Source organism: Oncorhynchus keta, chromosome 22 (assembly GCF_023373465.1).
Source record: "Oncorhynchus keta strain PuntledgeMale-10-30-2019 chromosome 22, Oket_V2, whole genome shotgun sequence".
Lineage (NCBI taxonomy): Eukaryota > Metazoa > Chordata > Actinopteri > Salmoniformes > Salmonidae > Oncorhynchus > Oncorhynchus keta.
This window is the reverse complement of record NC_068442.1, coordinates 45315582-45330399: the sequence shown is the minus strand read 5'-3', so window position 1 is coordinate 45330399 and position 14818 is coordinate 45315582. Positions and strand designations below refer to the sequence as shown.

General features: G+C 47.8%; 1 protein-coding gene across 2 annotated transcripts in view; it reads left to right on the top strand.

Annotated features, from left to right (window-relative positions):
* The window catches only part of LOC118372741 (dynamin-like 120 kDa protein, mitochondrial), a 95027-nt gene that overhangs the window by 29857 nt on the left and 50352 nt on the right, over positions 1–14818 (top strand). For both annotated transcript variants that reach the window (XM_052475327.1, XM_052475326.1), the window contains 5 exons: positions 328–443; positions 7560–7624; positions 7839–7915; positions 8807–8972; positions 12201–12353. In XM_052475327.1, the coding sequence (XP_052331287.1) occupies positions 328–443; positions 7560–7624; positions 7839–7915; positions 8807–8972; positions 12201–12353 (577 nt within the window). The remainder of the gene's footprint in view (positions 1–327; positions 444–7559; positions 7625–7838; positions 7916–8806; positions 8973–12200; positions 12354–14818) is intronic.

Here is a 14818-nt window from a genome sequence, read left to right as displayed (position 1 = left end):
TACTCAGGTGGGTGTCCTCACTCCCTACCAACTAGACTACTCAGGTGGGTGTCCTCACTCCCTACCAACTAGACTACTCAGGTGGGTGTCCTCACTCCCTGCCAGCTAGACTACTCAGGTGGGTGTCCTCACTCCCTGCCAGCTAGACTACTCAGGTGGGTGTCCTCACTCCCTACCAACCACATTTGGTTTAGAAAATGAATTGCCAGTCAATTCATTCATTTGGTGAAAGGCTATGGTTTTCAATTATATAATTTTTCTAATTGATTAGAAATGGAACTGCGCTGGAGCACGTTAACCTGACCGGTGTCCTTCTGTCCACCCCAGAGACGGCATGCTGAAGGCCCACCAGGTGACTACTAAGAACCTGAGTCTGGCCGTTTCTGACTGCTTCTGGAAGATGGTCAGGGAGTCAGTGGAGCAGCAGGCCGACGCCTTCAAAGGTAACCAGGCGGGTGAGGGCCCCAAAATAGTCCTGTGATGCGTGATCCCCAAAGGCTTATTGATTTAACCGATGTAGAGACACAAGGGACATCGAGTTGACCAACGCTGTGAGCCGTTGGTGCATCATACTTCTCTACTTTAACAGGGACATGTGTGATATGTTGGAAGCTTGTGCAGCAGAGCGTTGTGAACAAAAAGGGAGAAATTTAGTGATCTACAGGAATTTAGAGGTCCAGTCGACCTTTTGACAAAGTGATCAATATTAAACCTGCCACTTCTGATAAAGAGAGGCCTGATAATTTATTTTATTTGACCTTTATTTAACTAGGCAAGTCAGTTAAGAACAAATTCTTATTTTCAATGACAGCCTAGGAACAGTGGGTTAACTGCCTGTTTAGGGGCAGAACAACAGATTTATACCTTGCAACCTTCCGGTTACTATTCCAACGCTCTAACCACTAGGCTACCCTCCCGCCCCATGAGACACTGCATCCAAGGGTCTTAGAGAAGTGGCTGCTGCATTCTGATAAATGTTGTCACCACAATGAAGAGCTGGCAGGAAGGTTGCCTGTACATCCTGTTTCCTGCTGTTTGTGGAGTCAGGAACCTGCTCGATGACAGAACCATCCAATGCATAAATATGTAAACTATCTGAGATATTTCTAAGAGAATTAGAAAAGATACATTTCATTTTTCCCGCATTAAGTACCCATTTTAAATCAACGGCTTTCTACACAGCAACAAAATCAGGTTGGGGCTCTAACATGGCCTCCTCAGCAGCAGTAAGGGGCTTTAACATGGCCTCGTCAGCAGTAAGGGGCTCTAACATGGCCTCGTCAGCAGTAAGGTGCTCTAACATGGCCTCGTCAGCAGTAAGGGGCTCTAACATGGCCTCGTCAGCAGTAAAGGGCTCTAACATGGCCTCGTCAGCAGTAAGGGGCTCTAACATGGCCTCGTCAGCAGTAAGGGGCTCTAACATGGCCTCGGCAGCAGCAGTAAGGGGCTCTAACATGGCCTCGTCAGCAATAAGGGGCTCTAACATGGCCTCGTCAGCAATAAGGGGCTTTAACATGGCCTCGTCAGCAGTAAGGGGCTTTAACATGGCCTCGTCAGCAGCAGTAAGGGGGTCTAACATGGCCTCGTCAGCAATAAGGGGCTTTAACATGGCCTCGTCAGCAGCAGTAAGGGGCTCTAACATGGCCTCGTCAGCAATAAGGGGCTTTAACATGGCCTCGTCAGCAGCAGTAAGGGGCTTTAACATGGCCTCGTCAGCAGCAGTAAGGGGCTCTAACATGGCCTCGTCAGCAATAAGGGGCTTTAACATGGCCACGTCAGCAGCAGTAAGGGGCTTTAACATGGCCTCGTCAGCAGCAGTAAGGGGCTCTAACATGGCCCGGTCAGCGGCAGTAAGGTGCTCTAACATGGCCCGGTCAGCGGCAGTAAGGTGCTCTAACATGGCCCGGTCAGCGGCAGTAAGGTGCTCTAACATGGCCCGGTCAGCGGCAGTAAGCTGCTCTAACATGGCCCGGTCAGCGGCAGTAAGGGGCTCTAACATGGCCTGGTCAGCGGCAGTAAGGGCTCTAACATGGCCCGGTCGGCAGTAAGGGGCTCTAACATGGCCCGGTCAGCGGCAGTAAGGGGCTCTAACATGGCCCGGTCAGCGGCAGTAAGGGGCTCTAACATGGCCCGGTCAGCGGCAGTAAGGGGCTCTAACATGGCCTCGGCAGCAGCAGTAAGGGGTTTTAACATGGCCCGGTCAGCAGCAGTAGGGGCTCTAACATGGCCCGGTCAGCAGCAGTAAGGGGCTCTAACATGGCCCGGTCAGCAGCAGTAAGGGGCTCTAACATGGCCCGGTCAGCAGCAGTAAGGGGCTCTAACATGGCCCGGTCAGCAGCAGTAAGGGGCTCTAACATGGCCCGGTCAGCAGCAGTAAGGGGTTTTAACATGGCCTCGTCAGCGGCAGTAAGGGGCTCTAACATGGCCCGGTCGGCAGTAAGGGCTCTAACATGACCCGGTCGGCAGTAAGGGGCTCTAACATGGCCCGGTCGGCAGTAAGGGCTCTAACATGGCCCGGTCGGCAGTAAGGGCTCTAACATGGCCCGGTCGGCAGTAAGGGGCTCTAACATGGCCCGGTCAGCGGCAGTAAGGGGCTCTAACATGGCCCGGTCAGCGGCAGTAAGGGGCTCTAACATGGCCCGGTCAGCAGTAAGGGGCTCTAACATGGCCCGGTCAGCAGTAAGGGGCTCTAACATGGCCCGGTCAGCGGCAGTAAGGGGCTCTAACATGGCCCGGTCAGCGGCAGTAAGGGGCTCTAACATGGCCCGGTCAGCAGTAAGGGGCTCTAACATGGCCCGGTCAGCGGCAAGGGGCTCTAACATGGCCCGGTCAGCGGCAAGGGGCTCTAACATGGCCCGGTCAGCGGCAATGGGCTCTAACATGGCCCGGTCAGCGGCAATGGGCTCTAACATGGCCCGGTCAGCAGTAAGGGGCTCTAACATGGCCCGGTCAGCGGCAATGGGCTCTAACATGGCCCGGTCAGCAGTAAGGGGCTCTAACATGGCCCGGTCAGCGGCAAGGGGCTCTAACATGGCCCGGTCAGCGGTAACGGGCTCTAACGTAGATAAGTATCATCTGCATACATGTGAATGTTACAGCTTTTTGCAGAAAGACCAATAGTATTTATATAAATAATAAAGAGGACAGATCCTGCAGGATACCTTTTATTAATACCGAGGTGACTTGGTGTAACAGTACAGACTTTACGTCCGTCCCCTCGCCCCGACCTGGGCGCGAACCAGGGACGCTCTGCACACGTCAACAGTCACCCTCGAAGCAGAGCAAGGGGAACCACTACTTCAAGGTCTCAGAGCAGGTGACGTCACCGATTGAAACGCCACTAGCGCGCACCACCGCTAACTAGCTAGCCATTTCACATCGGCTACATTGGCACCATCAGAAAGCACCCATTTGTGTTCTGTCTAGTTCCCAAACCACTTACAAAGACATCTGGTCATGGCCCATTTCAGACACTCTTTAAATGAGTAGAGGATGGTGGACAGTATAAAAGAAGCAGAGTGATTCCTGTGATCTAAGCTATTTAAAAGACAAGCGTAGCTGCTGAAACGGTGCTATGTTCAGGTCTAGAACCAGACTGGTGAAGAATATCAGCTGAGGTTGAAAGTTCTTAGCTGCTATACACTGGATTCGTGCTCCCGAGTGACGCTGCGGTCTAAGGCACTGCATCTCAGTGCTAGAGGCGTCACTACAGACCCTGGTTCGATCCTGGGCTGTATCACTACCGGCCGTGATCGGGAGTCACATAGATCAGCGCACAATTGGCCCAGCGCCGTCCGGGTTAGGGGATGGTTTGGCCGGGGTAGGCCATCATTGTAAAATAAGAATTTGTTCTTATTGACTTGCCTAGTTAAATAAAGGTAAAAATGTAAAGAAATATTGACATACTGGTGCTTACTCTAATATACATTCTGCTGTACATATCATTCTTAGTATATTGAGTGGAAATTCACCCAGTGTATATATGTGTAGCGTTTTGATGGCTGGTAGTGCTATTTAGGTTAATTGGATTTGTTCAATATTTCTTGTTATTTAAAAAAATTATTTGCGTACTTGTTTGACATTTTACTACATTTTTAGGAGCTAGTAACGTAAGCATTTCACTGCACCCGCTATAATATCTGCTAAACTGTGTACGCGATCAATAAACTTTGATTTGATGACCTAACATGACTGAAAGGCTAGGTCATCAACCTCCTCTCCTTTCCTTCATGCTAGGTCATCAACCTCCTCTCCTTTCCTTCATGCTTGGTCATCAACCTCCTCTCCTTTCCTTCATGCTCGGTCATCAACTTCCACTCCTTTCCATCATGCTAGGTCATCAACCTCCTCTCCTTTCCATCATGCTAGGTCATCAACCTCCTCTCCTTTCCTTCATGCTAGGTCATCAACCTCCTCTCCTTTCCTTCATGCTAGGTCATCAACTTCCACTCCTTTCCTTCATGCTAGGTCATCAACCTCCTCTCCTTTCCTTCATGCTAGGTCATCAACCTCCTCTCCTTTCCATCATGCTAGGTCATCAAACCTCCTCTCCTTTCCTTCATGCTAGGTCATCAAACCTCCTCTCCTTTCCTTCATGCTAGGTCATCAAACCTCCTCTCCTTTCCTTCATGCTAGGTCATCAACCTCCTCTCCTTTCCTTCATGCTAGGTCATCAACCTCCTCTCTATTTCCTTCATGCTAGGTCATCAACCTCCTCTCCTTTCCTTCATGCTAGGTCATCAACTTCCACTCTTTTCCTTCATGCTAAGTCATCAACCTCCTCTCCTTTCCTTCATGCTAGGTCATCAACTTCCACTCCTTTCCTTCATGCTAGGTCATCAACCTCCTCTCCTTTCCTTCATGCTAGGTCATCAACTTCCACTCCTTTCCTTCATGCTAGGTCATCAAACCTCCTCTCCTTTCCTTCATGCTAGGTCATCAAACCTCCTCTCCTTTCCTTCATGCTAGGTCATCAAACCTCCTCTCCTTTCCTTCATGCTAGGTCATCAACCTCCTCTCCTTTCCTTCATGCTTGGTCATCAACTTCCACTCCTTTCCTTCATGCTAGGTCATCAACCTCCTCTCCTTTCCTTCATGCTAGGTCATCAACCTCCTCTCCTTTCCATCATGCTAGGTCATCAACCTCCTCTCCTTTCCTTCATGCTAGGTCATCAAACCTCCTCTCCTTTCCTTCATGCTAGGTCATCAAACCTCCTTTCCTTCATGCTAGGTCATCAAACCTCCTCTCCTTTCCTTCATGCTAGGTCATCAACCTCCTCTCCTTTCCTTCATGCTAGTTCATCAACCTCCTCTCCTTTCCTTCATGCTAGGTCATCAACCTCCTCTCCTTTCCTTCATGCTAGGTCATCAACCTCCTCTCCTTTTCTTCATGCTAGGTCATCAACCTCCTCTCCTTTCCTTCATGCTAGGTCATCAAACCTCCTCTCCTTTCCTTCATGCTTGGTCATCAACCTCCTCTCCTTTCCTTCATGCTAGGTCATCAACCTCCTCTCCTTTCCTTCATGCTAGGTCATCAACCTCCTATCCTTTCCTTCATGCTAGGTCATCAACCTCCTCTCCTTTCCTTCATGCTTGGTCATCAAACCTCCTCTCCTTTCCTTCATGCTAGGTCATCAAACCTCTCCTTTCCTTCATGCTAGGTCATCAAACCTCCTCTCCTTTCCATCATGCTAGGTCATCAACCTCCTCTCCTTTCCTTCATGCTAGGTCATCAAACCTCCTCTCCTTTCCTTCATGCTAGGTCATCAACCTCCTCTCCGTTCCATCATGCTAGGTCATCAACCTCCTCTCCTTTCCTTCATGATAGGTCATCAACCTCCTCTCCTTTCCTTCATGCTAGGTCATCAACCTCCTCTCCTTTCCTTCATGCTAGGTCATCAACCTCCTCTCCTTTCCATCATGCTAGGTCATCAACCTCCTCTCCTTTCCATCATGCTAGGTCATCAACCTCCTCCTTTCCTTCATGCTAGGTCATCAAACCTCCTCTCCTTTCCTTCATGCTAGGTCATCAACCTCCTCTCCTTTCCATCATGCTAGTTCATCAAACCTCCTCTCCTTTCCTTCATGCTAGTTCATCAAACCTCCTCTCCTTTCCTTCATGCTAGGTCATCAAACCTCCTCTCCTTTCCTTCATGCTTGGTCATCAACCTCCTCTCCTTTCCTTCATGCTTGGTCATCAACCTCCTCTCCTTTCCTTCATGCTAGGTCATCAAACCTCCTCTCCTTTCCTTCATGCTAGGTCATCAAACCTCCTCTCCTTTCCTTCATGCTAGGTCATCAACCTCCTCTCCTTTCCTTCATGCTAGGTCATCAAACCTCCTCTCCTTTCCTTCATGCTAGGTCATCAAACCTCCTCTCCTTTCCTTCATGCTAGGTCATCAAACCTCCTCTCCTTTCCTTCATGCTAGGTCATCAAACCTCCTCTCCTTTCCTTCATGCTAGGTCATCAAACCTCCTCTCCTTTCCTTCATGCTAGGTCATCTAGTCATCTACGTCCTCTTATAGCCAGGACTGACCACCACCACCACCGACTACTCGCTCCCCTCTTCCCCTTCCTGCTCTCGCCTGTTCACGCAGGGTGCCACACTTCTCCCCTTGTCTCTGCGCTGCTTCATAGTGGCCGTTATCCATGGAAGCCGGTGGTCCTCTCTAACAGTAACATCAGGGACTAGATTTATGGCCCTGTGGCTGTGGTGTGTCCTCATGGATCTCCTTCCCATTGTGTGGTGTATTGATCTGCTGCACGTCAAAACCTCTCACAGGCACCGAGCCTGGTGCCGGACATCCTGGCCCAATAACCCACCCACCCCAACAATTACCACCACCTCTTTTGTGTAGGGAGAGGAGGGATGGTGGGGGATAGAGGGTGTATAGGGAGAAGTGAGGGATGATGGGAAATGTGTGGGAGAGTGGAGGTGTGTAGGGAGAAGTGAAGGATGATGGGAAATGTGTGAGAGAGGGGAGGTGTGTTGGGAGAGGTGAGGGATGATGGGAAATGTTGGGGAGAGGGGAATGTGTAGGGATGATGGGAGTGGGGGGTGTAGGTTTGGATTTAGTTTCTGATTAGGAGTGTGTTCTCTAGCGAGGGATCTCAGCCATCCCTACTGCCCTGGCGTGCGTGCCAATATAGGTTTTATTTCTCCTTTTGAACTCTCATCATCATAGCAGGTAGTAGTGAAGCTGTCCCTATACAAACTGCATGTTATCTACGGGTTAATTCATAACACCAAACAGATGAGACATTGAGACAATGAGACCGTATAACCAGCTAGCTCACCCATGCTACTATCAGGGGCTGCTTGACTCTCAACCCTGGCTTGGATCTTTAGCAATGGAGACAAAATACATTGTATTGATCCTCTCACTTTTTATATACCTTATATCAGTTATAATGTCTCTAATTTATACATCTAATTTAATATCTGGTTTGTTTGTTAAATAGAGTACAGATGAATTTAGACCTATAAACAGACTCACTATGAGAGAACCCCCCTCCCAAAGGTCTGGTTCCACTGACTGACTGTCCTCTCCTTTCTCAGCGTCCCGCTTCAACCTGGAGACAGAGTGGAAGAACAACTACCCCCGTCTGAGAGAGCTGGACAGGGTATGTTTAAGTCAACAATATTGTCCTTGACTCGTCTACTGATTCAGAGATTTTTGGAGTGGCCATATTGGAGTGGCCATATTGGAGTGGCCATATTGGAGTGGCCATATTGGAATGGCCATATTGGAGCCGCCATATTGGAGCCGCCATATTGGAGCCGCCATATTGGAGTGCCAGATTCCAATAATCACTTCTGTTTGTCTTTTCCTCCCAGAATGAACTCTTCGAAAAAGCCAAGAACGAAATCTTGGACGAAGTCATTAGCTTGAGTCAAGTGACACCGAAACACTGGTTAGTGTTTGACCTGATGTTTCCCCTTTAAAGGAAGTTTGGTCACCTGGAGCTTATGTACATCATTATTATTGATTATTATGTGTCGATAAAAATAAAAAACATGTTATCATTTTTACATGGTCAACATCAACGGAGTGTTGAATGCTTCATATTCAAAGGCCGTTAAACTAATTCTGAAATGCCTGTGCCAGCTATGTTGTAGAAGCTATGAATGGGTGTGCGTGGGTTTATGATAAATTAGTCTTTACAGAAGCCCATGGGGATTGAGCTGGGCTTTGTCACAGAGCCCTGTTCAGATAAAGAGCCTTGCTTAAGTTAACAAGCTGCTGGGCTTTCATGGCTATGCGGCCTAAATGGCCCCCCATATAAGGAGTAGGTCACCATTTGGGGTGCAATCATTGGGAATCTACAGTAAAGTGCAGTCTGAATAGTGAGTGTTTATTTCATTTACTAAAAGGGTCATTTTCATTCCCTTCATAAGACCTGACATGACAGATCTGGCAAAGTCAAAGGACATCACTACCGCTTTCTGCCCTATTGCTTTCAGCTATTATGCCTGTTCAGATCAGCTGTAAATCTGGAGAGGACATAACCAAAGGAAGCAAATTGAGACTTTTTACAAATATTTTTTTGTCTTTGTGAGTTTATATTTATTTATTGAGATGGAACCGTGAAGACAGGTGAGGTTCTAGATTGCGAGTCAGAAGTGCACTGGGTTGGATTCAAGCCCATGCTGACTCTGGTGTAGGCTGTGTGCACCAGTGTGTGCGGCACTAACCGCTGAACCACACAGGTCACTACTTTAGACTTAACGTACACTCACACAGCGTTGTCTTCAAAACTGCTGTCCAACCAAGAAGCACTTGTTTTCCTATCTTAACCCTGTAGGGAGGCCATCCTAGAGAAGAAGCTGTGGGAGCGTGTGTCCATCCACGTCATCGAGAACATCTATCTGCCTGCAGCCCAGACCATGAACTCTGGTACCTTCAACACCACCGTGGACATCAAGCTCAAACAGTGGACGGACAAGCAGCTGCCTCACAAAGCATTAGAGGTAGTTCTGCTGCTGCCTCACAAAGCATTTAGAGGTAGTTCTGCTGCTGCCTCACAAAGCATTTAGAGGTAGTTCTGCTGCTGCCTCACAAAGCATTAGAGGTAGAGTTCTGCTGCTGCCTCACAAAGCATTGAGAGGTAGAGTTCTGCTGCTGCCTCACAAAGCATTTAGAGGTAGTTCTGCTGCTGCCTCACAAAGCATTAGAGGTAGAGTTCTGCTGCTGCCTCACAAAGCATTTAGAGGTAGTTCTGCTGCTGCCTCACAAAGCATTTAGAGGTAGTTCTGCTGCTGCCTCACAAAGCATTAGAGGTAGAGTTCTGCTGCTGCCTCACAAAGCATTGAGAGGTAGAGTTCTGCTGCTGCCTCACAAAGCATTGAGAGGTAGAGTTCTGCTGCTGCCTCACAAAGCATTGAGAGGTAGAGTTCTGCTGCTGCCTCACAAAGCATTTAGAGGTAGTTCTGCTGCTACCTCACAAAGCATTTAGAGGTAGTTCTGCTGCTGCCTCACAAAGCATTTAGAGGTAGTTCTGCTGCTGCCTCACAAAGCATTTAGAGGTAGAGTTCTGCTGCTGCCTCACAAAGCATTTAGAGGTAGAGTTCTGCTGCTGCCTCACAAAGCATTAGAGGTAGTTCTGCTGCTGCCTCACAAAGCATTTAGAGGTAGTTCTGCTGCTGCCTCACAAAGCATTTAGAGGTAGAGTTCTGCTGCTGCCTCACAAAGCATTAGAGGTAGTTCTGCTGCTGCCTCACAAAGCATTTAGAGGTAGTTCTGCTGCTGCCTCACAAAGCATTGAGAGGTAGTTCTGCTGCTGCCTCACAAAGCATTAGAGGTAGAGTTCTGCTGCTGCCTCACAAAGCATTTAGAGGTAGTTCTGCTGCTGCCTCACAAAGCATTTAGAGGTAGTTCTGCTGCTGCCTCACAAAGCATTTAGAGGTAGAGTTCTGCTGCTGCCTCACAAAGCATTAGAGGTAGAGTTCTGCTGCTGCCTCACAAAGCATTGAGAGGTAGAGTTCTGCTGCTGCCTCACAAAGCATTGAGAGGTAGAGTTCTGCTGCTGCCTCACAAAGCATTGAGAGGTAGAGTTCTGCTGCTGCCTCACAAAGCATTTAGAGGTAGTTCTGCTGCTGCCTCACAAAGCATTAGAGGTAGGTCTGCTGCTGCCTCACAAAGCATTTAGAGGTAGTTCTGCTGCTGCCTCACAAAGCATTAGAGGTAGAGTTCTGCTGCTGCCTCACAAAGCATTGAGAGGTAGAGTTCTGCTGCTGCCTCACAAAGCATTGAGAGGTAGAGTTCTGCTGCTGCCTCACAAAGCATTGAGAGGTAGAGTTCTGCTGCTGCCTCACAAAGCATTGAGAGGTAGAGTTCTGCTGCTGCCTCACAAAGCATTGAGAGGTAGAGTTCTGCTGCTGCCTCACAAAGCATTAGAGGTAGTTCTGCTGCTGCCTCACAAAGCATTTAGAGGTAGTTCTGCTGCTGCCTCACAAAGCATTGAGAGGTAGTTCTGCTGCTGCCTCACAAAGCATTGAGAGGTAGAGTTCTGCTGCTGCCTCACAAAGCATTGAGAGGTAGAGTTCTGCTGCTGCCTCACAAAGCATTGAGAGGTAGAGTTCTGCTGCTGCCTCACAAAGCATTGAGAGGTAGAGTTCTGCTGCTGCCTCACAAAGCATTGAGAGGTAGAGTTCTGCTGCTGCCTCACAAAGCATTGAGAGGTAGAGTTCTGCTGCTGCCTCACAAAGCATTGAGAGGTAGAGTTCTGCTGCTGCCTCACAAAGCATTGAGAGGTAGAGTTCTGCTGCTGCCTCACAAAGCATTGAGAGGTAGAGTTCTGCTGCTGCCTCACAAAGCATTGAGAGGTAGAGTTCTGCTGCTGCCTCACAAAACATTGAGAGGTAGAGTTCTGCTGCTGCCTCACAAAGCATTGAGAGGTAGAGTTCTGCTGCTGCCTCACAAAGCATTGAGAGGTAGAGTTCTGCTGCTGCCTCACAAAGCATTAGAGGTAGTGTTCTGCTGCTGCCTCACAAAGCATTAGAGGTAGCGTTCTGCTGCTGCCTCACAAAGCATTAGAGGTAGCGTTCTGCTGCTGCTGCCTCACAAAGCATTGAGAGGTAGCGTTCTGCTGCTGCTGCCTCACAAAGCATTAGAGGTAGCGTTCTGCTGCTGCTGCCTCACAAAGCATTAGAGGTAGCGTTCTGCTGCTGCTGCCTCACAAAGCATTAGAGGTAGCGTTCTGCTGCTGCTGCCTCACAAAGCATTGGAGGTAGTTCTGCTGCTGCTGCCTCACAAAGCATTTAGAGGTAGAGTTCTGCTGCTGCTGCCTCACAAAGCATTAGAGGTAGAGTTCTTCTGCTGCCTCACAAAGCATTAGAGGTAGTTCTGCTGCTGCCTCACAAAGCATTAGAGGTAGCGTTCTGCTGCTGCTGCCTCACAAAGCATTAGAGGTAGAGTTATTCTGCTGCCTCACAAAGCATTAGAGGTAGAGTTCTTCTGCTGCCTCACAAAGCATTGAGGTAGTTCTGCTGCTGCTGCCTCACAAAGCATTGGAGGTAGTTCTGCTGCCTCACAAAGCATTTAGAGGTAGAGTTTCGCTGCTGCTGCCTCACAAAGCATTAGAGGTAGCGTTCTGCTGCTGCTGCCTCACAAAGCATTAGAGGTAGCGTTCTGCTGCTGCTGCCTCACAAAGCATTAGAGGTAGCGTTCTGCTGCTGCTGCCTCACAAAGCATTAGAGGTAGAGTTCTTCTGCTGCCTCACAAAGCATTAGAGGTAGTTCTTCTGCTGCCTCACAAAGCATTTAGAGGTAGTTCTGCTGCTGCTGCCCCACAAAGCATTGGAGGTAGTTCTGCTGCCTCACAAAGCATTTAGAGGTAGAGTTCTGCTGCTGCTGCCTCACAAAGCATTAGAGGTAGAGTTTCGCTGCTGCTGCCTCACAAAGCATTTAGAGGTAGAGTTTCGCTGCTGCTGCCTCACAAAGCATTAGAGGTAGAGTTTCGCTGCTGCTGCCTCAATAGCTCTTTAAACCTCTTCTTGCTAACGGTGGAGATGCATGTCATAAGGAGATGTTGGTGTCAGGTCTAAGTCGAGAGAGAATTTAGATCATTGAAGATTGGATTTACTGTGCCAGTCAAATGTACGTGTTCTGGTTGGACTGACAGGAGTGGTGTATGGGTGTTGTAGTGCTGTCTGTAGCAGGCCATGGTGTCGTGTTGATACCTGGCTCTCTGTCCTCCAGGTTGCCTGGGAGACGCTGCAGGAGGAGTTTGCCCGCTTCATGGCGGAGTACAAAGGGAAGGACCAGGATGACATTTTTGACAAGCTGAAGGAGGCGGTGAAGGACGAGAGTATCAAGAGGCACAAGTGGAATGAGACAGCCATGGACAGCCTGGTACACTTACTTACACACACACACCAGGGTTTCTTCTGGATCAAAAAGGAGCTTAGGTGGTGGGCGTGGCAATGGGTGGAGTGAATTTTCAGAGAACATTTTAGAGGCTCCCATCTGTGTAGAGAAATAGTACAATTTAAGACCAATTCCTGCAATTCTACACGTTTCTCCATGGAGCTGACATACATTTTGGCAGTTTTATGCATTTTGCCATGACCAATGTGGTGTTGCTCAAACATAATAACAATCAGTCATGCTAAATTCATTGTTTTTGACATTTTTGATTCTCCCTGAATGTCTAACTCAAAGATGATATTATAACAAAAATATATGCCAGATTTTCAGTAGTTTAAGTTAACACTGAAAGCGTTTTTCCATCCCAAAATATATAAATACAGAAATGGATGGATGTACACTACATGACAAAACGTATGTGGACACTTACTTGTCAAACATCTCATTCCAAATTCATGGGCATTAATATAGAGTTGGTCCCCTCCCCTTGCTGCTATAACAGCCTCCACTCTTCTGGGAAGGCTTTCCACTAGATGTGGTAACATTGCTGCGGGGACCTGCTTCCATTCAGCCACGACCATTAGTGAGGTCGGGCACTGATGTTGAGCGATTAGGCCTGGCTTGCAGTCAGCATTCCACTTCATCCCAAAGGCTTTCATTGCGGTTGAGGTCAAGGCTCTGTGCAGGCCAGTCAAGTTCTTCACCACCGATCTCGACAACACATTTTGGTATGAACCTCACTTTGTGCACAGCGGCATTGTCATGCTGAAACAGGAAAGGACCTTCCTCAAACTGTTGTCACAAAGTTGGAAGCACAAAATTGTCTAGAAGTTAATTGTATGCTGTAGAATTATGATTTCCCTTCACTGGAACTAAAGGGCCTTGCCAGAACCATAGAAAATGGGCCCAGACCATTATTAATCCTCCACCAAACTTTACATTTTACACTATGCATTGGTGCAGGGAGCATTCTCTTGGCATATGCCAAAACCAGATTCGTCCGCCAAACTGCCAGATAGCGAAGCGTGATTAATCACTCCAGAGAACGTCTTTCCATTGCTGCAGAGTTCAAATGGGCGAGCTTTACACCACTCCAGCCGACGCTTGGCATTGCACATGGTGATTTTAGGCTTGTGTGTGGCTGCTCCGCCATGGAAACCCATTTTATGAAGCTCCCGACAAACCGTTATTGTTCTGATTTTGCTACCAGAGGCAGTTTGGAACTAGGTAGTGAGTGTTGCTACCAAGGTCAGAACATTTTTTACGAACTTCAGCACTTTGAGGTCCCGTTCTGTTAGCTTACGGCTGAGCCATTGTTTCTCCTCAACGTTTCCACTTCTCAATAACAGCACTTGCAGTTGACTGGGGAAGATCTAGCAGGGCAGAACGTTGACCAACTGACTAGTTGGAAAGGTGGCATTCTATGACGTTGTCACATTGGATGTCACTGAGCTCTTCAGTAAGGCCGTTCTACTGCCAATGTTTGTCTATGGAGAATGCATGGCTGTGTGCTTGATTCTATACACCTGTCAGAAATGAGTGTGGCTGAAATAGCCAAATCAACTCATTTGAAGGGGTGTCCACGTATATGTGTATACAGTCCATTCGTGAAGTATTGGTTTTTCCTCTGACATGCACTGCCAACTGTGGGACCTTATAAAGACAGGTGTGTGCCTTTCCAAATCATGTTCAATCAATAGAATTTACCACAGGTAGACTGCAATCAAGTTGTAGGAACATCAAGAATTATCCATTTAAACAGGTTTCATCAGACCAGAGGACAGATGTACACCAGTCTAATGACCCTTGCTCGTGTTTCTTAGCCCAAGCAAGTCTCTTCTTCTTATTGGTGTCCTTTAGGAGTGGTTTCTTTGCAGCAATTCAACCACGAAGGCCTGATTCACACAGTCTCCTCTGAACAGTTGATGTTGAGATCTGTTGATTGTCTGTTACTCTGTGAAGCATTTATTTGTGCTACAGTTTATGAGTCTGGTAACTATAATGAACTTATCCTCTGCAGCAGAGGTAAGTATGAGTCTTCCATTCCTGTGGTGGTCCTCAAGAGAGCCAGTTTCATCATAGTGTTTGATGGTTTTCGCGACTGCACTTGAAGAAACTTTCAAAGTTCTTGAAATGTTCCGTATTGACTGACCTTCACGTCTTAAAGTAATGATGGACTGTTTCTCTTTGCTTATTTGAACTGTTCTTGCTGTAATATGGACTTGGTCTTTTACCAGATAGGGCTTCTTCTGTATACCACGCCTACCTTGTCACAACACAACTGATTGATTGGCTCAAATGCATTAAGAAGGAATTAAATTCCACAAATGAACTTTTAACAAGGTACACCTGTTAATTGAAATGCATTCCAAGTGACGACCTCATGAAGCTGATTAAGAGAATGCCAAGAGTGTGCAAAGCTGTCATCAAGGCAAAGGGTGGTTACTTTG